Source organism: Cottoperca gobio, chromosome 5 (assembly GCF_900634415.1).
Source record: "Cottoperca gobio chromosome 5, fCotGob3.1, whole genome shotgun sequence".
NCBI classification, from domain to species: Eukaryota; Metazoa; Chordata; class Actinopteri; order Perciformes; family Bovichtidae; genus Cottoperca; species Cottoperca gobio.
Window position 1 is genome coordinate 19427613 of NC_041359.1, and position 24287 is coordinate 19451899.

The window sequence follows — 24287 nt, forward strand, 5'->3', positions numbered from 1 at the left end:
ATATTCACAGACTTGTCACGGAGCCTCTCTTGTGTTGTCTTGGCTGTGTGCTTAGGGTTGTAGTCCTGTTGGAAGATGAACCTCCGCCCCAGTCTGAGGTCCTGAATGCTCTGGAGGATCTCTCTGTACTTTGCTCCGTTCATCTTTCCCTCGATCCTGAATAGTCTCCCAGTTCCTGCCGCTGAATAACATCCCCACAGCATGACGCTACCACCATGCTTCTCCGTAGGTATGGTATCGGCTAAGTGATGAGCAGTGCCTGGTTTCGAGACGGGACGGTTGGCATTCAGGCCAAAGAGTTCAATCTTGGTTTCATCAGACCAGAGAATCTCGTTTCTCATGGTCTGAGAGTCCTTCAGGTGCCTTTTGGCTCCTGTTTAATGAGGAGTGTCTTCTGTCTGACCACTCTACCATAAAGGCCTGATTGGTGGAGTGCTGCAGGAATAGTTGTCCTTCTGGAAGGTTCTCCCATCTCCGCAGAGGAACTCTGGAGCTCTGTCAGAGTGACCTTCTGGTTCCTGTTACCTCAAGGTCCTTCTCCCCCGATTGCTCAGGCGGCCAGCTCTGCGAAGAGTCCTGGTGGTTTCTTTCCATTTAAGAATGACGGAGGCCACTGTGCTCTTCGGGACCTGCAATGCTGCAGAAATTGTTTGATACCCATCCCCAGATCTGTGTCTCGACACAATCCTGTCTCGGCGGTCTACGGACAATTCCTTCGTCTTCATGGCTTGGTTTCTGCTCTGACATACACTGCTAATGTCTAATGTGATATTTCAGTTTTTCTGTTTTATTACTTTGCCTAAAATTCTTAACACCTGTTTTCGCTTTGTCATTTGTGGGGTATTGTGTGTAGATTGATGATTCACATCGTTTTATTTAATCCATTTTATAATAAGGCTGTAACGTAACAAACTGTTGAGAAGGGGAGGAGTCTGAATACTTTCTGAATGCACTGGATATCATAAGAAAAAAGGTGACAGTGGCTGAAATAATGTTTAACTGAAAATCTCATCTTTAATGTTTATCGGGCTGTCTCTACTTTTGTACTTTACTGTGTGAAACTAAAAACATCAAAATGAAGTCAACACAGCCAGTAAGCATACAAAGTCCTTTACAAATTCTTTTATTTCAGCATAATAGTAAGAAGCCTCTCCTCTGATTTTCATATAGTTGAAACTAATTGGATCACAAGGGTACATATTAGTTAGCCCATTTTACAATAATCATTGTAACATTTTTTTTAGGAAGTTATTCTTATGCACTCATTTTCCTACACAAAATAATCAATATCAAGATCCTATCTTAACTGAGGACCATAACTCTGCATGCAAGACTAATAAAGAAAACAACTAATCTGTGATAGCTACTGTTATGCTGTTGTTCATCTAATACCATTATCAATATAATTTACTACAAATACCAGGGACTTTGTATAAGAAAGAAAACATTTTTCTGTGGTACTACTGCCTCTAATGTCAAAATTACCAAACATACTGGGCTCTCAACTGTACTGATCCAAATTGTTCTGTCCACCTGTGTCGAGTTGAGGAGAAATAGGCTTTGTCTAAAACCTCAAATCTAGTACAGTCTGAAGGAAAAAAAATATCCATCCATCTTTTTTTCCTTTCACTCCAGTGTTTACAATTTCATCAGAATAAAAAAAGGTCCTTGAAACAATCATCAAAATGTGATGAGAAATTCTCAGACAAATAAATCCTCGGCTCCGTCTGAAGAAATGAAACCTCCATCTTATAAACAAATGATCTGAGACTCAAGGACTCTATTGCATTTTAACAATGAGATTGATACTAAAAAAAACAATAAAAGACAAAAAGGTATTAACAAGTGATGTCAACTATATACTGTATTGCCCTTTAGCCATTTTAGTATGTGCTCGCACCAGCAGTATCCCTACCACAGATTTGGAATAGTGTTTCCAGAGCAAATTAATGCATTTCTCAAACTTGGCCCCTTTGCTGCCACTGGGTTTTACATAATCTTTTAGAAACACTTGAAACTGAATCCCATCTCTGTACACACTTAAAACCGTCGCACAACTTTGCCTTGATATCAATGGACCACTTAAAAGAAACTTTCCCAATAATACTTTTGGTAAAATATCACTAAACTCAGTAATGTTTCTTATTTGTATCGAACACAAACAGTTCATCCTAGAAGCCGGACAATGCACTCTGGGATTCCCCTCTCCACATTCACTGGAGCTTATCTAGACCTTTAAATTAAAACTTTTTTTTTTAAAAACAGAAGTTCTCTTGTCCCCTGAAATTAACCATGATGGTTTGGGTTACTTGCTCTGGCAGAGTTGTGATATCTTGATATATACAAATGATGTCTCCCACATTAGCGCTGACATTTCTGGCGTAAACAGGACAACGCCATCACTCGCTCGCCAGTCACAGAAAGGATCAAGTTTGAGAAACTTTTTCAACAGGCAGCAAAGTGGCCCCCATCAACCGGCTCTCTGCTGTCTGACCGCCAAAGACTTCAACACGGTACGTTCAAAGTTCATCATAGGTAAAAATAAATCATTCGTTACAATATCATTTAGTACTACAATGATTATTTTGTGTATCCGCACTTACTTAAGGCTAAACCCAATGACATGACAGACATCCATTATTACACACCAACCACATAATATTTGGATAAAAAAGGCAATCGTTAGTGTGTAGTAGAGCTGCTCTGGTGTGCGACCGGCCAAAGCACTGCAGTGGGAAACAATTTAGCACTACCAACTTCTCACAAGGACTGTCAAACTCCACGGGGCTCCTTATGGATTACATACTGTTACACTGTAATCTGTAACAATGACCCAAAATATTCATCATCATCATCATCAAAAGACAACCTCTCTCGACAGGAGAACACATTAGTCTGTTTAGCGCCACTGAAGCCATCAACATTCTGTAACCGTGACAGCTTTAGGATAAAAAAAACAAACAAAAACAAAAACACACCATGATGATGAAAGGCTGTCTCGTCTTAGTAAATACATCTGATCCACCAGAATAAAACGGTTGAGAAAAAAAACAAACACACTAAGGCCACAAGATTTTGTATACCCTCGCTAATCTCACAATGAGAGTATCTGTACAAACAACATAATGGGACTTCAAGTGGCCGGCCTGTGCTACTCTAGACCCAAATCTATGGACAGAGCAAAGAGAGACACTTCTGTTAGGTACTCTGTGTGCGTGCGTGCGTGCGCGTGTGCGTGCATACATATATATATATATATATATATATATATATATATATATATATATATATATATATATATATATATATATATATATATATATATAACATATATACAAACACACATACACAGCTGAACTCTCGTTAAGTGTGGGAGGATTTGCCATGGCTGCCATCCTGTGCCATTTCCTGAGTCATAGCACACGACACAGAACATGGGACACACAGGTGATGCTCCCGTGACCCCAACCCTTGGTGTCTGACACAGAGCCAGTCGACTGCAGGCTGCACCTCATCATCCACTTCTTGGAAGTCCTGGTTTACCGCTATGAAGCACTGTTTGATATTACTGTTTTTGTTTTTGTTTTTTTAATAAACACACTCACATAGTTTCCTTAGGATTCCACTGAAACGGTGGCAACAGATCGTATTTGAACCCATTTCTAAATGATCGGTTTGTTTTTGGCCCATTTTGTGCACACAAAAAAAGAAATTACTACCGAAGTCCCGTAGTGAAATAATAATAAACATTTTCAATTATTTACACAAAGTAGTCACTAAAACTGCACCTCTTATGTTGATAAAGTCAGGGAAATCATATTGTTCAAATCATATTTAGACCAGATACTGCCTTCAGTGAAATGTCTTAATGCTTAGCACTATGTTTGCGACAATGGCAAGCAAGATCTGGTCTACGTAAGATGTCAACAGAGTGCTTTCCTTGCTCCACCTGGAAGGAAAGTTCAGTTTTATTAGCTCTGACCAAAGTGACTTTTTGATTCAAACTGGGCCACATGTAATTTAGAAATAGGTTCAAATACTTTTCCTCACCACCACTTCATCCCATTTTGTTGCTAACACGTCAGGATAAACAATACCTACAGCCCGTCCCGAGTACCACCAAATGCAGATATATTTGAACAACAATAAAAACTTTTTTTTCTTTTTTTTTTGCAAAAATCAAATAGATTAAGTACAAAACAGGACCACTGTTCATCACAGAAAAGTCTAGTCTTTTTTTAAAAAAAAAAACAGGGGAGAAAAGGAAACACAGTAAAAAGTCAACAAAAAACACAAATGTCCCTCTGTCAATAGTAATCCCAAGACTGGAGCTGCAAGACCCGTCTGCGCGTGAGTGTGGCGTCACTCAGCACAGAGCTGAGAAGAAGAAACCCTGTGGCTTGTCCTTTCTCTGGCGGTGTTGTGGATGTAGGGAGGGTGGAATGTCAGACCGCCAGTCGGCCCGGAGGGGGGTGCAGGGGACTCCAGGTTTGGGGTGCGGGCGGGGGTTCTTGGGTGTATGGGCGTGGTTCGCAGCATGGCTGATTCTCTACTTTGGCTACGCCGCGACCCTGGCACAACCGCCGATGCCGCAAAAGCCGGTCTGTCCGTGAAAAGTTCTTAAAAAAACACACAAATAGGTAAGTTAGTAATTATACTGGTTAGAGATTCAAGTACATTTGGGGGGTGAATCTGTTTCAATAGAGACCAAGAAAAAAGTCTACTTTAAAACATCAAATCTTCATATTGCACATTTTATACATCCAAATATGAATATTAATTTCCTTTATATACAGTTGTGCATACCTGCTGGCACCGCTCACACTGGTAAGGCTTCTCCCCACTATGGACACGCTTGTGTCTCTCAAGGTGGTAGCGCTGGATAAACCTCATATCACACATGTCACAAGCAAATGGCTTCTCTCCTGAAAGATCACACAAATACACAGTCAATGAATCAATTTTAGCGTCTCGTACCAACAAACTGCGTGCAATTTACAATAACTAATCTTTATTTGCAAACTATATTTCCAACACTCACAAAAAGTTGGGGGGGGGGGGGGGGGGAAATGCCCTATCAGTAAATCTCAACAGTGTAGTCTCAGCATCTGAAAATGTATATTCTTAAAAAAGGCCTCGTCATCAACTCATTATGTGTAGATCAGAGTGGAATTTCGTATTTTCATGGCCTATATCTACGCAACATAGGGGGTCCCAAAAACTGGGGAAAGTATTTTGAGGCTGGTTCAACATCCCATCAAATGACTTGACAATCCAAACTCGAGTTTGTTGTGACTCCGTTCTGTTGGAGGCGGCGGAGCCTTCCTCAGTAATAAGGGTACGGTAAAGGAACGCATACCCGTATGAGTGAGGCTGTGTCTCTCCAGGTGGTTACGCTGAATAAACCTCATGTCACACATGGAACAAGCATACGGCTTCACCCCTACACACACAGAGCAATACATTAGCCCTGCCACCCACAAGTGCAAAACATACAACTTTCAAGCTCAAGCTAGCACTAAAACACTGACAGATAATAGCTCATCATTTCTTTGTATGTAATGTGCATTTATAAACATGTTGAAATGTTCTGACATGCAACTATAAGTTAATTAATTCAGATTTTAAACATAATGTGGAGTTAAACATAACAAAAACACCAAGATCTGTCATAACATTTAATCACTAAATGCTTTGTATGAATAAACATCAGTAACATCCTCAAAACAACTAGTTCAGCATCCTCACTTTCCATCTAGTATGTCTATATTACCACCACAGAAGAAGACAAGTCATGACTCGTAATTATTTCACTTTTGAGTTTGAATTTGAACCGGTTATTTCTGGATATCAAGTTTCCTAAAGCCGTCACTTTTAAGGTTGAACTGACGATTTCGTATTCCTCTCAAAAGCCTGTAGAAAGATACATTTACTGTAAGTATTAAGATGATGCAACCAAGTGCTCTCAGAAATGCTTAATGAGGGAACCAAGTACTTATTCTGAATGAACATTTAGAAGAATTGTGGATTTGTTTAGTTTTGTGCTCTTCAGTTCCGCTTGTTGACGACTGAGTCACTCGTCAATACTGAGGCGCAGGTTTGCAGAGTATGAATCAAAATCGGACTATTGGTCTTTATTCCCACCAACACCAGGGAAGGGAGGCGGTCAGACGCGTTAGCTCCGGCAATGCCATGGACAGGTACTATTTATAGCTTGTGCCTGGCTTGCCTAAGCTAGCAGGAAGACGTCGAGTTAGGGGAACTTTCACTTTACTAGGTGGATTTTGTCTTAATGCTATCGTGGTGTACAGATAATAACAACTCTACCATAAGCAGGAGTGTGTAACACACAAGGCATCACACCATCAGCTTACAATTTTGGATGGCAACTTTAATTTCTTGCTAAATAACAACCTAGTTTCACGTATAGGAAACGGGAGATTAAGAGTAGAATACTACCAATTTAAACGTCCTACTAACAGCCAATAACTTGAGCACCTACGAAAGAAAACACATGTTCTGACTATTATTGTAACCACATGAAAGGTATCCCTCATATTAGTACTTTGAAGAGTAAATTGTGATCTATATAATGTGAGAAGGGCAGGTGCACGGACCCATACCCGTATGAGTGAGGCTGTGTCTCGCCAGGTGGTAACGCTGAACAAACCTCATGTCACACATGGTGCAAGCAAAAGGTTTCACACCTAAATGCAGAGCATCAATATATTATTTTCAGGACTTTTAATTAGTTTCACAATCCATCAGTCAGTGTACTTTAAACATATATTTACAATTGATGGGTTGTTAACCACGGTTCACTTGTTATGTGACGTTATCCTAAAAAGAATACATGTTGAAATTTAGTTTGTTCTCCAAGTCAAATTAAGAATATATCAAAGTGTGTCGGTTCAATTTCAAATCCACAACTTAAACACATCACATGAGCTGATGATGTCACAGTCCTGTGTTTATTTACATGTAGAGAGTTGCTTTAATGTTGCCTTTATATACACATAATGCAGGATAGCCTTGATTAAGAAAAAATGTACAACTAGTTAACTTTGACAGAATAATGCTAATTGCCTGAGACAGATGACCCTCTATCTAACATAATGTAATTACAGTCTGATCTCAGTGACATGGGTAAGGTGAGCGGACGCATACCCATATGAGTGAGGCTGTGTCTCGCCAGGTGGTAGCGCTGAAAAAACCTCTTGTCACACATGGTGCAAGCATAAGGTTTCACACCTAAATGCAAAGTATATATTATATTACTTTACCTCAATTTCCATTCCTTATGAATAAATAGCTATTGGTTATCAACCACACATTTGCCAATTCATGCATAAACATATTATATATATATATTTCTAATGTGTCCTTCATGTAACACTTATAGTTACCAACAAAGACAACTACACAACTGACCATTATAGCTATATCACCAATCCAAATTATTTTTATTCTGCCAATTTTATTATACAATTACAGTCATGAGCGCTGCAATCAGTGCCTTTACATTTGTGTACCTCATGTTAAAAGCCTGTTGACTAAAGTAGGATTTAAAACATCCTAATAATTAAGATTATTTTTAGCTTTTGTCTTTTAAAGCACATTTCAATGTGAAAACATAACACAACATACATTTTAAGCAATTAAGCATTTCAACACTAATGATATTAAAGAAGAGGTAAAATCATTGTCTGAAAAGAGATGTGTAAGAACTGTGGTGACCAACAATGCTTTAAAAGCACAGGATTGGGCCAAATGTGTCAGTATTGTCGGCTTTTACAGCCTTTTTAGTTCATTTTCATTAAAACAAAAGGTGCTAAATGTTCTAGAGGACATCAATTATTATGATAGTAAGTAAACTACCATAACCTACTTAGAATAAAAGGTTACAGATACTTAACGCAAATGCTTTGCTTGAAGGTTTTACACCTAGCTACCTCTAAAATAAGACATGTGTTGAAAGGTTTTACGCTGCGGATATTAGCACAATAAAGACTATGTAATGATGGCCTATGAATGTGAGAAGGGCAGGTGCACTGACGCATACCCGTATGAGTGAGGCTGTGTCTCGCCAGGTGGTAACGCTGAACAAACCTCATGTCACACATGGTACAAGCAAAAGGTTTCACACCTAAACGCAGAGCATTATGGTATTATTTTCAGACTTTGGATTTTTTGTGTTTACAATCCATCAATAAGCAACATACTTCAAATATCTATTCAGAATTGATGGGTTGTTAACCACTTTTTTTTTCAATCGTTTTGAAATGTCCTTTTTAAGAAATTAATGTTTTTCCTCCAAATCCAATAAAAGAATACATAAAAGTGTGTGAATCAATTCTCAAATCCACAAGTTAACACATCACATGAGCTGATGATGTTGCAGTCCTGTATGTCTTTGTACAATAAGACTTGCTTTAATGTTGCTTTTACACACATAATGAAGGGTAGGCTTGATCATGACATTGTTTAAGAGAGTACTGATAACTACCTTAGCTGGCTGACTCTGTATCTAACATAATGTAATTACAGTCTGATCTCAGTGACATGGGTCAGGTGGGCGGACGCATACCCATATGAGTGAGGCTGTGTCTCGCCAGGTGGTAGCGCTGAAAAAACCTCTTGTCACACATGGTGCAAGCATAAGGTTTCACACCTAAATGCAAAGTATATATTATATTACTTTGCCTCACTTTCCATTTTTTATTAATTTCTTTAAATCAGGAATTAATATATACGCTATTGGTTATTAACCACACAATTTCCAATTCATGCAAAAAACACAACAACTTTTTGAAAATATTTTCTTTATAATGCTTTTATCCCTTTCGTAGTGTTGTAGTTAGCAACACATATTAAAAAAACTCAATAGTGACTTAGGCTAATCATGCTCAACTAATAATGCCTAACGTCAACAGACTAGGAAACTTTAAACCTCATACTGACATTTCCCTTTAATGTGACAGGCGTATGTCTGAAGAGAGCTAACTAAATAAAATGTCCACACTGATTTCTAACAGTGAATGTCATGGGCACGGTGCACGGACCCATACCCGTATGAGTGAGGCTGTGTCTCGCCAGGTGGTAACGCTGAAAAAACTTCATGTCACACATGGTGCAAGCATAAGGTTTCACACCTAAACGCAGAGCATCAAGAGAATTATTGTTGTGTCTCTGTCACCAGTATAAATGAAATATATATTGTACTCCTATTTTATAACTTAAAAGTACCAATATGGACAAAATTGATATCTGTGGTTAATAACCAATGTCATCCCCTGAAATTACTTACAAAAAGAAGGTACAATATGATAGAAAAAGATGCTGGTTTCAAATGACAAAATTCCCTAACACAACATATGAGATGATGATGTCATCCATTTGATATTACACTTGAATAATTTGTGTATAAATACAGATATACAAGACTAGATCAAGCATACAGGTGTTGCAGCATCTAATCTTTTGACTTGGTTAAGATTGGCTGACGCATACCCATATGAGTGAGGCTGTGTCTCGCCAGGTGGTAGCGCTGAAAAAACCTCTTGTCACACATGGTGCAAGCGTACGGCTTCACCCCTACACACACAAAGTACCAACTTTAGCATAAAACACTCAACTGCCAAAAATGATCGACGTTAAACTTTACTAAAATCGCTTAGTAAAGTTTGGCTGCACAAATCAGCGCCTTGTTTACACTGGAAGGTCGAGCATGCTTCAAATGTAGCTATTCCAATTGGAAATTACATTTTGACCTCTGATTTGAGGTCAACTGTAACCGCTAACGGTCTAAGGCCAGAATTTAAAATACAAAATTGGGGGAATTAAAGTATCCTGTGTAGAAAGCAAACCTAACAAAACCTACAAAAATGACCAGACAATCAAATGACGCAAATTCAAACTAACACACTAGACGGTTTTTCATACGAGGCCAATAGGTGCTTAAGTTTATATCATTTTAACGTACCGCATACAGATTTTCGCATACTGAATACTTGATTTTTGTAACGCTGATCGCAGAGGTTAGACAATTTTAGGCAGTTGGCAAACAACTATGCACAACACATTAAGATTCGACATTTGTTTGCAAATCTTATCATGTAACTTGAAAAAGGTTTTTACAATGAACTGAAACTGTTCTGAAAACCATCATACAAAACTTAGCTTGTGATTTAAGAAAAACATAACATTAACTATATCTTTTAAATTAAAAACTGTAATGTATAAGCAGAGAAAATACAGAATATCCTTACATAAAACCTGTTCTGAAATATGACAGACAATTGAACTAAACTATTCATAAGAGGGGATTATGTTATTTCTTCACCATTACTTTGAATGTGAAATGACATAATGAATAAGCTGTGTGAGCAGTCGGCTCTAAATGTTCACGTTTTACAGGTGCACTTTTCATTTGCGTAAACACAAGTGCTACAGTTAATGAACTGAGACCCCACACAATGTGTTGCCCTTCAGGTCTAGCCCTAAAATTCTAGGTGATAATCTTTTTGGATACGGTTTAAACTTTCCTCACGCAGCTTTAATGTAACTGTGACATTTTCGATTGAGGGAGTGGACTGTTAAAACTTTTCTACGCTATTTGATTTCAATCACAAGAAAAAGTGTTTTGATATCAAATAGAGATCTTAATGTGCAGTGGTCTCTAAATCTGCACGCCACAGACACCATCTCTCATGCAATTAAAGTGACTATGAAATATTTTCATATGCTCATCTCAGCCATTAGGCGTTCATGTATTTATGAGGATCTGGTTGTTGCTTTTTGTTAATCAATATTTCAAGCTCTTGTAAGAAAGATTCAGCTATTGGGCTGCTGTTCTATGTTCAATTACAATTTTTTTGTTACAGCTGAGCCGATTAAAATACAGAAAAGGAAACCTGTCATTAACATAAATTGTGTTTGGCTTGCAGACATTTAACAGCTAAAAACAAAACAGTTTTAATCAAAATAGCTGAATAAAACTACAAACCAAAGAGTGTTGGCTAATTTATGCTTCACGGCCATCATGTCATCTCATATACAAAGTGTGGGAAGAGGAATTATTATGCAGGTGCTTATAAAGCCTCTTGTAGGTGCTGCATGAAACATTAGCACATGTCAATATAGTGACAGAAAGCAATACAAACTCGAGTTTGAAGCAGCCATTGGGGGCACATGCATGACTAAAGTCAGGGAAAGACAGGGTCAGAGTAAAAAAAAAAAAAAGAGGACATACCCGTATGAGTAAGACTGTGTCTTTCCAGTTGGTAACGTTGTATAAACCTCATGTCACACATGGTACAAGCATACGGCTTCACTCCTAAACAGAGCACAAGAATGTTAGATGCATTTCAACGCAGTGAAGAAGTTCATCAACACCAACAAGACATAATGATAAAATGCTTTCAGGTTGTTTACTATGGCATGCGTTATTACAGGTAGATTCTGTCAGAGACATTACACGAAAAAGAGTCTTAGAACCTGCAGACATCAAGAGTTAAGGTGCATCATCAATTAAGGAGAAGCAGGGCTTACACGATGCAGTTTGGACCAGCTTGAGCAACATTCAGTCAGCCTGCAAACAAACTGTGGACGGTGGTGGAAACCCCTTTTAACTTCACGGTGAAGCTTTCTTTAAGTTACCCCATGTTCAAGATGCACCATCTCACTATTTGGTCAGGCCAAACATTCTTGTATTTGCCTGATAAAATCTTGAGAAACGTATTATTGATGCCTGCATTCAAAATGCTTTTTAGTGTAATGTGCCTTTCATTGGATTTGTAACATAGGGCTTAACAATACACATGCAATAGTACCATTACAGTATTAAACACAAAACAAGGTAACTGACAGTCACTTTTTTCCATGGACAGTTTTCCAACAAAGCCTAAAAATTCTATTAAACATTTTCTTTTTAGAAGGGGAAATTCATTTATCAACAATGGCATACTTATAGTGTTGTATATAGAGGGACTTTTATGAAAGGTTTCATAGTGAAAGGGGAACAAATAATTCAAGCATACCAGTATGAGTGAGGCTGTGTCTTGCCAAATGGTAACGCTGGAAGAACCTCATGTCACACATGGAGCAAGCGTACGGCTTCACCCCTAAACGCATACAGTACCAAACTTTAGAAAAGTGTTCTGATGAACCATGTACACACATTATGGCATCTTACATACTCTAGTCAGTGTTACGTCATTACAAGGTCTCATTTATTTTCTTGGTCAACTAGTCTCTATACATACAAGAAATAAAATGTGACATAGCAACCCTAAAAGTAGTTAGCAAATACAATGGAGTACACCAGAAAAGAAAAGAGAACATCTACAAGTGCTTAAACTTTAACCTTTCATAATCAACAGTTACAATTTGCTTTCACAGGTAGGTGATGCCTACACACAAGGGCACCTATGTACAGCCCCTGATACTGTTAAGTGAGAGGGATAAATAAAACGTATACCCGTATGGGTGAGAGTGTGTCTTGCCAGGTGGTATCTCTGGAAAAATCTCATGTCACACATGGAGCAAGCATATGGCTTCACCCCTGCACACACAGAGTAGAATATTTCGTAAAAGAAAACAACAGGACACACTCACTTATATATCCAGACATGCCAAAAGCTGTTGCACCAGTGTGATGCAACACTAAATGCATTCGGCTAACATTTCCTAATCTCTCGACATGCGTGAAAGAGGGACCTCAATGAAAATGTGTTTGCTTAACTCAGTGCAGCTTTTCAATGCCGACATGCATTGCATATTCAAAAAAGACTTGCCACAAGTCGAGATGTAACTTACGGGCACCGCAGCTGAGTACTAATGGAGTTAACTTGGGAAATGCCATCTAAAATAGAGCACTAAAGGGGTAAGGCAAAAACTTATATTCACTACTACAGCATGCTCCAACAGTTAAAACAGTGTGATGCTAAAAACCAGACTAAAGTCATTCTATGAACAAAAGGACAGATAAACTTCAGTAAACTGGGTATTTGGGCTCTAATGTAGCAAAGAAGGGCAAACCCATACCCGTGTGAGTGAGGCTGTGTCTTGCCAAGTGGTAGCGTTGGAAAAATCTCATGTCACACATGGAGCAAGCGTATGGCTTCACCCCTACACACATAGAAAGTATGTAAATATAAGCTAGAAACAGACAAAATGAGTTTCAACACATAACCATCAACTCTTCCCTTAGAATGACTCCTCTATTGCTTCTACACATTATACCATCAGCCTGGGAAACAGATGCTTGTTTGGCAGTACCTGGTTGGGTATTGTGACCATGAGTGGATCATTTCAGTCAAACTAAATATCTTGGGAAATTTGGAGACACGAAGATATGATTTCGCAGAACAAAGAGCATTCGGCAGGGGAAAAACTGATGTGTACATTCAAGTACCCAAACTAGAAATATGCATGTATTTACATCAAGAGCTAAAAATGGTAGGTTTTATATTTTACCTTACTAATACATGTCTGTATACAACTTCATGCTTCTGAATATGTGAATAGTTTAAACTGGGACTTAAATCTCTGTTTACACTGCTATGAGTTGAAAAGTTAAGGCACTTCTAAAAACACTACTTAATAAGCTAGGGGAAGCGGACGCATACCAGTATGAGTGAGGCTGTGTCTTGCCAGATGGTAACGTTGGAAGAACCTCATGTCACACATGGAGCAAGCGTACGGCTTCACCCCTACATACACAAAGTATCAACATATTAGCTAAGACGTTCCTTAAGCATCAAAGGGAAGCATCATTCAAAGGCATTAAATCACTAGGACCTGGCAGACATTACACATTCCAATCAAGCTTCATGCGAAGGAGTGATTTGTTTTACTTCTAATTAGCAAAAGTGTCTTCTGTTATGGGGGAGCATTTTCAATTAATCTGGAGTACATCATAAAACAAAAGCAAGCCAAGCAATTAAAACAAGACATATAGCAAAGAAACCTCTAAGACGGTGATCACACTGGCCCGCTGAAGCAGAAACATCAGCACACTTCTCCACCGTTCACCATTACGACATCGACAATATCTTTTAGCATTTCTGTTGCAACTAAAAAATTGGTTAAGCATCTATATAGCGCACATTAATTCAATGTATGGTTGCGTGACAGTGTGTGATGCTTTGGAGTGTTACAAGTTTGCTGATGATCTGCCTCAACTTTCAAAAGCTTCCAATCTGATCACCGCCATAAACTTACAGCATATATATAAGCAACTGTGCAACTATACAATAAAACAATTAATTTAAAAAAGCCAGACGACAGCGGCTAAGACACATGAGTTGCGCAGCCATTAATCTGCTTGCAAAATAGTTGTGGACATCAAAGGACTATTCCCATAATATACCATGGCCTAAGTTAATCAGCTACTTCATTCAGGCTGGATCAGGCAAGAGGGCATTAACTTAAACTGTTACCTGCTGTAAAATATTAACTTGAAATAAACAGTAGTTAATTTACCAATTTAAATTTTTTAGTAAAGCCAACAACAACCCGACTTTCCAAACACCCGAGTGTGAGTCTACTGAAAAAGTGTGCGTCTGCAAAATTACATTTTTGTCCTTAATACATTGTGACCAATCACCCCCGTCTCTTATTCTGTGGCTATGGTACCGTGTCCTAACCATGATGGATACATCCATTAATAATAAATATATATAAGTATATTGCATCTCAGTTAATACATGACAATATAAAAAGTGTAGAACTAATGTACACTACTACATTCACAATGTATTATAGCTAACAGCTAGTTTTATATCTTCAGCTCTGCTAGCACAGGTAACAATATCCTTAGAGAAATAAAATATTATCATTTTGTGAATTTTGTTGCGCGGCAATGGTACAAAAGGGATAATACACTTTGAGGGGTCCACAGGAGCAATTTTATTCACTACTTACATTAAAAAGCCATTCTGTTTGAGGGTGCTGTTGATTCAACCCTGTAGTAATTCAACTCTTGTTGTATTGGACTGCAAAAAATATGTTTCTATATTTTGTCCGCCCAATTCAACAAAATATTTATGTTTTTTACCAGTAGGATTTCTTGCAGGGGTTTTGCATTAGATTGCATTATACTGTACATGTATTACTATTTCTAAAAGGTATTTCAGTGTTGCTGTCACTATTCCGCTTCTGTGTACTGATATGTTTATGCAAGTCTACTCTGAACTGATCCTACAGTTAGAAACCCTTAATATGGGGTAATGAATATCTTTTTATGATATGCAAAATGTAATACAACGTTTGGATTTTTACAAGATTGTTCTTTGGGTTGTTTTGGGCCTGCATGTCTGCTTGTCCTGTATGTTTGTGTTGTTGTATGGTTGTTCAGACTGGGTATGTTTTTGTTCTCACGTCTCTCTGGAATAAGATACATTGATCTCGAAGAGACTAACTGATTGAGTAAAGTTTCTTAACTTGAACTGGGTATGGTAAATGGACGCATACCCGTATGAGTGAGTCTGTGTCTCTCCAGGTGGTAACGCTGGAAAAACCTCATGTCACACATGGAACAAGCGTACGGCTTCACTCCTACACACACAGAGCATACAATTATTAGCTATTCAGTCTATAAAATAGGTGCAAATGTGGAAAAGAAAAATCACAAAATGTATTATGTGTTAAACAGAAAGAACAGATGCAGTGTTGCCATAAAGAGCAACTGCTTACTTAAGCTACTGGGATGTTAGAATTAAATTATACACACACACATACATACATATGTGTGTGTGTATGTATATATAAACCATGCCAACTGAGTTGGGTAGATTTGGTCAATATTAGATTACATTATATAAATTTATTTTGGTGAATACTGGGGCAGTAGTCATTTACTTGGGAAAACGATTAGGTTGGAAGTTGACTTACCCACAGTGCATACTTCTTAAACAATGAAAAACAAAGAATTTTGTGTGAAAGGGTGCAATGGAAATATTGACACTATGCAAACTTTTTTTTAACTTAAGTCCTTAATTTTCATTTTATATAAACAATTGAGAACATAGTCCTTTGATGTCCATGCAGCTATTTTCACTGACACAGTAATAATTACATAGAAAAATTAATAAAACATAAATAAATCTTGCATGTTTTTTTGTGGCCTGTGCTTTGAGGCTTTCACATACATACACTGGGGTCCACAAGTTTGAGTCCACTTTCAAGTCCACTATCAAAAAGCCTTGTTTAAAAAAAAAAACCGGTTTCTCATCATCATGTTTGCAACATAATTAATAACATTTGTTTTCTCTGTTGTTTCAATAGTATTTTATCAATCAATATTTTTAGATCTCAGAAATGCAAAAAGAAAAAAGTACAAACAGTCGAACAACTATCATTACAAAAATGTAGCTCAGAAACCACCATACGCTGACTAAATGAATGGTCGCCTATATGTAGCTACTGCTTTAATCTTGAGTTTCAACTGTAAAATACTTTCAACTTGTCTGATAACATTGTTTGAACGTTGTTTTGTTTTGAAAGCGATATTGTGGAGCCAAGTGGTTCTCTTGAGTACTAACAAAGTTTCCCAGCACCAATCTTTTAAACTGAAAGGGACTGCCCACTGGAAAGATTTTCTTAACTCAAATCATCCAAACCAAGACAATGGCAGACTTTAAGAGTAAAGTGGCCAGTATGCTTAAGGGATGGTCGGACAGCGTGGGTGGCCAGATGTGGTCTGTTGCACTTGTGACCCTAACCAGCTAGAATCAAGCATTTACCAATAGTGCATTGTGAAGTGTTGATCTGCACAAGGTGTTTACAGAGCATGCAGCAACTGCTAGATGGCAGAACGTGCAGGATTACTAGCCTGGGTGTAGTTACTTTTTAAAGTGACCACACTTAAGTGAAGACCAGTGAATCAAGCTGACATCTCTGCAGGACCCAACAGCATTTGCATGAACAACACAAGAAAGAACCTCCTACTTGACTCGTTACAAACAAACAATGTAACAACAAAACAAGTCAAGCCAAACAAAGTCAAAGTATCACAGTTGAAACAGAATGAAATTTGTTTTTACAGTCAGATCAAAGTTTGAATTTGCAATAAGAGTTTATGATCGTCACTAGAGAATCTAATTTCTCTCTCCAAAGACACCGAAGCTCAACCCCATCTAGCTTTCTGGAGAGAGCCTCCAACATCTCTGGGATCCACTAAAATAATATGGATTCTCAAATCCTGCGGACATTTCTACAACTGAAACCAGTCAAACTGTAAGCTATGATTATAGTAAACAACGAACATCCAAAAAAGGGAAAAAAACATAAATGTTATAATAAATGGTTAAACAACAGTTTTTAATAGTGGACTCAGGACTGTTGGACCGCACTGTATTTCATTGCCTCCTGTAAAATGTTCCTGGTGTTGGGGGACCAATATTTATAAGACAAATACTGTGCTTTATATTTTTGGGTGAACAGAATTTGGGGGTGGGGGTGGGTGGGGGGATGGCTTTGTTGGAAATTACTGTCCACAGACAAAATGAACCCTGAGCATCTGTCCATTGATTCAAGTGACAGACTACAGATGTAGTCCGATATATGTAATATGGGTACGGTTAAAGGACGCATACCCGTGTGAATCAGGCTGTGTCTCTCCAGGTGGTAACGCTGAATAAACCTCATGTCACATACGGCACAAGCATACGGCTTCTCCCCTAAACCGAAGAGCACCAGTTTTAGTCAAAGTCCCCACAGATACCACCAATTAGCTGTGAGGCAAAAGCTATTACCAAACAAGGTTTTTAAGCAGGCCATTTGCAAAACCTTACAGTTGCTGCACACTCTTCATTCCAACTCAAACTTTCAGGGCCTCTTTCAACAAATGATTCATATAATCAGGCATTAAAACTTAACTGTAAACTAGAGTTGTTCCCAGCTTGACCCATACCTGTATGAATGAGGATATGTCTCTTCAGGTGGTATCCACTCCTAAATGCTCCGTAACAGTGATCACAAATAAAGTTTTTCTGCACTTTGGATGATGGACCATTCTCATCTCCACCTGTGCCCTAATGAGGACAGTAAGAATAATGGTTCAACATTTGGTTCAAATGCCAGTTTCACGCTGCAATAATAATAATAATAATAATAATAATAAAAGCAGATACAGTGCATTTTAACACAAAGGTACAATTTGTCAAACATTCCCACCCACGATTGGTCAGTACTTGATGATAATCTTAAACTTCAGTAAATGTAAGGCCTATGATTTCTAGAACTCTAAAGATCTAAATATTTTATGTAAATTTCCTTTTCTTTTTTTAAGCCTGATTATCTTAGGTATGAACGAAAGTTTATTTGTTTTTTTACTACATGTAATTAACATTTGAATCGACAAAAACCCCGCAATCTCTTCCAATGGCCTAATGCCCTCATGTTACTGCTCCCCCTGTTATGCACACAACTGCAGTTATTGTGCTCCGCTTCACTCTGCCCTGCTCCCCTCCCCCTCTTTCCTCTCTAGAGATCCTCCACCCCCTCCACATCTTCACTGAACTCCTCCCCCCAACCCCCACACAAACAAAATTTGCACACATGAAAGCTGCAAGTGAAGCGCACTTGAATAAAGTTAAATGCTTTTACAAAAACGTGTGCAATCAGCTAACGGGGGTATTTTATGTAATGAGGAAAAATTAAAAGTGCACTGCAGAGACCCTTCCCTATTTAGCCACCACAGCCACTGACCTTCCCTCCCCTTCCTTCTTGTTCTCTCACTTTGCAGGGCGTAACTGATTTCCTGTTCTTTTTTTTCTGCTGCATGTCCTCGTTGGCCCTCATCTCCTTCTCATCCAGCAGGCGGGGAGCTTGGAATTCACCTTCCTTCCGGATAAGCTACAGAGCCAGAAAAAGTCAATTATTTCCTGATTTCAGATCTATAACCTTTAAAACCAAAAACAGAATATATGAGCATGCGTTAAATTAAGTGATAAATATGAACCTCTATGGTGTGCATTTTGTTCTGCCACTGCCAGCTTAAGAAGCCAGAGTTAAATAGTGTGGATTTAGTAAATTTTGTCATTTCAGATTGAGGGACATATCATTCATATACTGTGCTGGTTAGGGCAAGGCTATGTCCCTCTGATGATCGTTGTGTTAGGTATGAGGCCAATGTGATGCATTGAGCATCTATAACTGTAACTATGTTGTGACTGTAACTTTCACTTATGTTTAACTAGGTAGTGATTATAATATGCATCAATATGCAATTCTATCCTTAAATTTTTTTTATGACAAACTTATATTTCAATTTTTAAGTTTGAACACTACTAAGTAGAAGTGGGGGTTGTTTTGAAGTAAAATACATCATCATGACAGCGTTCAGAGGGAAAGACCTACCACACGTAAATTATTAATTTCATAAAAAGGCTCAAAGTTGACACTTTTCACAATATTAAAAACGTAGCATATAACATCCCAATTTCCACTCTACATTTCCGAAGTTGGTCCTAACCAGGGGTGGACAGCTCATTCCAGAGGGTAGGATCATATGGCCCTGGGGAGCACGGTCAGGTCCATCTCTCTGCGGTGGTACATGGCCAAGTGGAGCCATCATTTTTTTGGGCGGAGCGGCCATGGAGCTAGCCTGCATCAGGGCCATGCTGGAGAGGACAGCCTCGCAGCCAAGCAGCCCCGCCTGTTGAGAAAAAGCATGAATAGTAACAGTTTACCAACTATGTCAAACATTTAAAAACAGTCTGCAATTTAAAAGTATCTGCATCTAAGACAATACTGCCAGTCACATGGCATTTGTCAAGCTAGTCATCAATGACAACATCCTGAGTGACACAAGACTGCAAGGAAAGTTATTTGTAACCACTTTGGTGTTCTCAAAACAAACCCATTTCATATGGTCGCGGACTGAGCTGCTGGGCAGATGTGACATTGCTGTGGTGTATGTGAGCGCAGGGACAGGGGTGGGGACAAGGTCATCCAGAGATCCGTCAGTCAGGATGGTCGGGCTGGTGGGAAGCCACACCCACCTCACTCATCTAGCATTAAAACTGAGGAAGAGGAGGATGTGGATGAAACAGACAAGCATTAAATGACAACAGCATCACTCGCTGTCTTTATCGTTACATAATCCATTAACTCCAGTTAAGATGTAATTTCCCCCAATGGCATTTAAACATCATAAAATGTAAAAACATACAGAATTTCCTATTTCCTTCTTTTGGAGCTAATTTATCTCGTTAGGTATAGAAAAGCACCTGTCTAGCTGATTGACTGCAAGGTATTTTAAAATTCAACCTGAACTGTGATTTTCACCTGACATTCTCAAAGTATGACTGATGCTGGGGACATCAACAGTCTTCCACTATGCTACACGTAAAGCTTCCTCATGTAAGACAAACCTCCGAGCTGTATGAATTTATTTTCGCAGTTATAACATTTTGCTCTATCCCTGCTGTGTTCTGTGGAGCTCACCAATATGTGTAAGTAGTAGCTTTGGTCGTCTGTCATAAAACGATACACTTCCCATTCTGAATACATGATCATTGAAGCAGATGGAAGCACAATGAAACGCTGCTGTCAGTTAATCAATAAGAGGAACCAAAAAGCACAAGTTATTGATACAAAACACTAACCATTTCAAAAGGCAATACCCTCCCTCCCTACAATATATAATCACTATTTAATATCTCCTTAGCTAACTAGCTAATACCTAGCTAATTGCATGACAGTAAACCGACTACCACAAAGCACAGCTGGATGTTCTGGATATAAATGAAGTAGTAGAGATGGTCAATTTATACTTGTTTGTATGACATGAGGGAAACAAGTTGAAACGTGACGACAAGAAGGGACTGCACAGAAATTTAGGAAAAGGGACTAAAATTGTCTAAAGCAGGTCAATATAATAAAAGTATGAATTAAAACATTTTTAAAACACATGTGTTCATTATTTGTATAACATTAAATAAAATGTTTCCAAAATACAGACCATTCAAATTCAACATATACAAAAGAACAAAAGAAAAGTTATGCTGCAAAAATCTGGAGAGGTTTAAAACTGACCAGTGTCAATCACAACCAAAATCTTAAAATGGTTCAAGACTGACATTTAAATGTTTTTACTATTAGGTATGTTGCTGTTGAAAAGAGGGTTCATAAGCTCCCATTCTCTGTCTAACCATAGTATACAACCAATAACACCACCAATATAAAAATGATTAAAATATCTTAATTGGTTCAGTATATTGGATTTTGAATGTATTAGGGTCATGGTTTATGTAGGACAAAGACATATCTAGATAACACTTAGGCTAAGTCATAAGAATAAAACAAAGCTTTAAAAGTATACAGAATATGACAAAGAAAGTAAACTTTGAAAAAGTAAATAATGCAAGGGGAGCAGTTATTGAGCATTAACTGCAGTGAGTCCATGTCTGTGGTTTTCATGGAGCTAGAGAAGAGCCCTCACTCTTCTTCTTCTTTTACATCTTTCGTCTTGTAAAGTACAGTACAGTACAGATATGGAAGAGAGACTTTTGAGAAAACTTCACATCTCCTATAGCTAATTCTTCTGTTTAGCTTGATGGGGACATATTTTGAGAGTATGAGCCTAGGTAAAATATCTGTGCGAGAGTGGTTGTAATTCTACATTTACTGTGGAAGGGGAATGCAAAAGCTAACATGTAATAACTGGACTGTAAATATAAGAATACGTTATATATTCACGCAAGTAAAGCTATCAGTCTGCACCTATATTAATCTGGTACATTAAAATGAATATTTTGCAATGGGGTTTTATGGGGGTACTGTTATGTTAAGAGGAGGCCATTAATTCACTCAAAGAAACATGGCTGTATCTTGTGATGACTTTTTGAGGTTCATCGTTACGTTTCGTCTCCGTTTGTTATTTTCTCCAACTGTGGCACATGTTAACTGTAACGCTTATATGCCATCATATAGTTAACGCTAGCTAGATGGAGGCAGAGATATAGTGTTTTTGCCAGTGGCGTTGGTTAGCTAGCTAACGTTGCGAGAAAAATAGACAGCTAGCGTAGAGCTAACATTGGCTAACGCCAATTAAAAGACTTAAAGGCCACGTCGTATAGTTATATTCCATTGGCTGCTGTTGTAAGTTGCCAGCAGAGGAAATGCCATGACTTAACACCGTGTTGCTTGGTAAATTAACATGTCAATTATCAGCACTGACTGAGCTGGCCTTCGTACTACCACCAAAACCTAACGTTAGTTTTGCTGATGTTGAACAAGCTGGCTAACATCAAGTAGCCAGCAGCTAGCTGCTCGCTGGCGCCCTCGCCCACTGAAATGTTAGTAATCGAACAATGTTTAACCCACCTGGTCATTGGTTTTATACAGTAGCGTTGCGAGAGTATCTATCTTGCAGACTGGACCAATGCATCTGTTCATTATGATAATACTACAAGACACAAGCTCAACTGGTTCAAGACAAGATTGAGCGATAAAGACATTCGTGATGGCCGTCGTTGCTAGTGCCTCCCCCTCCCGATGATTAAGCTAACGTTTGTTAGCGAGCTAGCAATGGCCAACATTGACGCTCTAATACTAGGTAAAACCTTTTGCTGCCATCTTCGAGCATGAATGTTTACAAATAAAATAGCACACCGTTGAATGCACCGTAAAAATTCACCGTGCATCGAAGAAAATTTAAGATATATTTATCTACCTTTAAGCTTCAGTCGCCCGACGTTTTCACGACCGTCTAGTTTACAAACACAGGAAACGCCACAGGATGTAACCCACTCCCCCACACAGCAGCAAAGCCTCCTCAAGCGAAGAGAAAAGGGTCATCTTCTTCTTCCAACTCCCAGTAAACAGAGAGTGTTGGTTAAAAGTGCGGATAAAATCTGTGTGTTAATCCATTTTCTTTGTTGTTATGGAGATTTAACGCCTTCATATGCGGCGGCGGTGGTGGTGGAGCTGGCCTGTCTCAGATTGTAGCAGATTCAGACAACGGCTGAAAGGATGAAAAGGAAGCAGTGGACACTAAAATGACAGAAAACAGGGACATGCAGACATATTGTGGTGGTTTTAAGGGTTCAATCCGCTGCCCCTTTGCCCTGTTGTCTAAAGTGCCCCTCGGGACAAATTAATAATAATAATTATAGCTGAATATTTTTAATCTTAAAGGCTAATTACTTTTATAGCTCCTCCCAAACTGCCGTTTAACGGGCGGTGACGTCATCGTCCATCGCGTCAGTGTTGGTTTTCTTTGAGTGACTTTACTCTGCACGTTGCTCCTTTCTTTTGTGTGTGTAATGGTTGGTTTGCATGTTTACCATGAAACTAAAAATACACATTGTCTTTCTTAATTGGTTCTCATTAATCAGGTAATTAGCATATGAGTATACTGTTTGTTTGTTTTCCACTGTTGGCCTTGAACGTTTGTAAAATGGCAATATATTGGGAGAATATTTATTTATTTGGACAGTTTTTAGTTGATATGTATTGTTTTCAACAACAAGAGACAAAACATTTAACTAAAACAACAACAAGATATTCAAACAATATATTGAAATGTTACACAAACAAACAAACAAATACTTATTGCTTTATGTCCTTAGTATCCAAGCACATTTACTCTGTACTGTAAGTTCTTAAAATGTAGTACTTGAATATTTCCATTTCCTGCTACTTTATTCTTCTACTCCTCTACAATTATGAGCCAAATATCGTACTTTTTACTCCATTAAATATATCTGAAAGCTTTAGTTACTTTACAGATTCAGATTCAGATTAATAATACAAAATACAATCAACAAATCATTTATCATGTGCTATTTTAGGTTTTTGGATCCCTTGATGAAATTCACAACATACCCGGAAGTATATAGTAAGAAAGAAAAAAAAAGTAAGCAACTTTACATTAGCTTAATACATTGACAAAACTGTCCCTTTCTCTATGTTTAGATTCTCTAAAGGGATTGTTTCATTATGTTACGCACAAAGTAAAATGGAGTAGTTTTCTCAAATCAAACCCATGATCTCCCTTTTCACTACACCACCCAGCTGACCTTATTTAAAAGGCAAATGTAATGCAAACATCCAATGCAGCATGCACAGCGACAACCTTTTTTTATTCCCAATAAATAACGCAAGATCCAACAAAGGTGCTATTGTTTGAAATGTTCTATTGTGCTATAGTGTTGCCTATTGTAAAGTTGTACATATGACACTTCCCACGTCCCTACATTGTCACCTTTGCTTTAAGAGCATGGACATTTCTGAATCAGAGCTCTCTTCTAACTATATTGATTGCAAGTCTGCTCATT

The 24287-nt window shown here is 38.3% G+C and overlaps 1 protein-coding gene across 28 annotated transcripts; it reads right to left on the minus strand.

Moving 5' to 3' along the window:
• Nucleotides 1-3287: 3287 nt before the first annotated feature.
• On the minus strand, nucleotides 3288-23102 carry znf740a (zinc finger protein 740a). 28 transcript variants are annotated; one of them, XM_029430787.1, is made up of 21 exons: nucleotides 22682-23101; nucleotides 19865-20027; nucleotides 19478-19660; nucleotides 18712-18858; nucleotides 17915-18035; nucleotides 17598-17681; nucleotides 15475-15558; nucleotides 13629-13712; nucleotides 13045-13128; nucleotides 12479-12562; nucleotides 12039-12122; nucleotides 11252-11335; nucleotides 9511-9594; nucleotides 9069-9152; nucleotides 8588-8671; nucleotides 8063-8146; nucleotides 7168-7251; nucleotides 6624-6707; nucleotides 5360-5443; nucleotides 4807-4925; nucleotides 3288-4619 (listed from the first exon to the last, which is right to left on the minus strand). In XM_029430787.1, exons 2-21 carry the CDS (start codon nucleotides 19907-19909, stop codon nucleotides 4446-4448), a joined length of 1965 nt encoding a protein of 654 aa, XP_029286647.1. In that variant the 5' UTR covers nucleotides 19910-20027; nucleotides 22682-23101; the 3' UTR covers nucleotides 3288-4445. The 28 variants fall into 28 exon arrangements, with proteins under 28 accessions (XP_029286647.1, XP_029286645.1, XP_029286650.1 ...); XM_029430785.1 differs by having other exon boundaries at nucleotides 19457-19660; XM_029430790.1 differs by having other exon boundaries at nucleotides 18742-18858; nucleotides 22682-23099.
• Between the last annotated feature and the right edge of the window lie 1185 nt (nucleotides 23103-24287).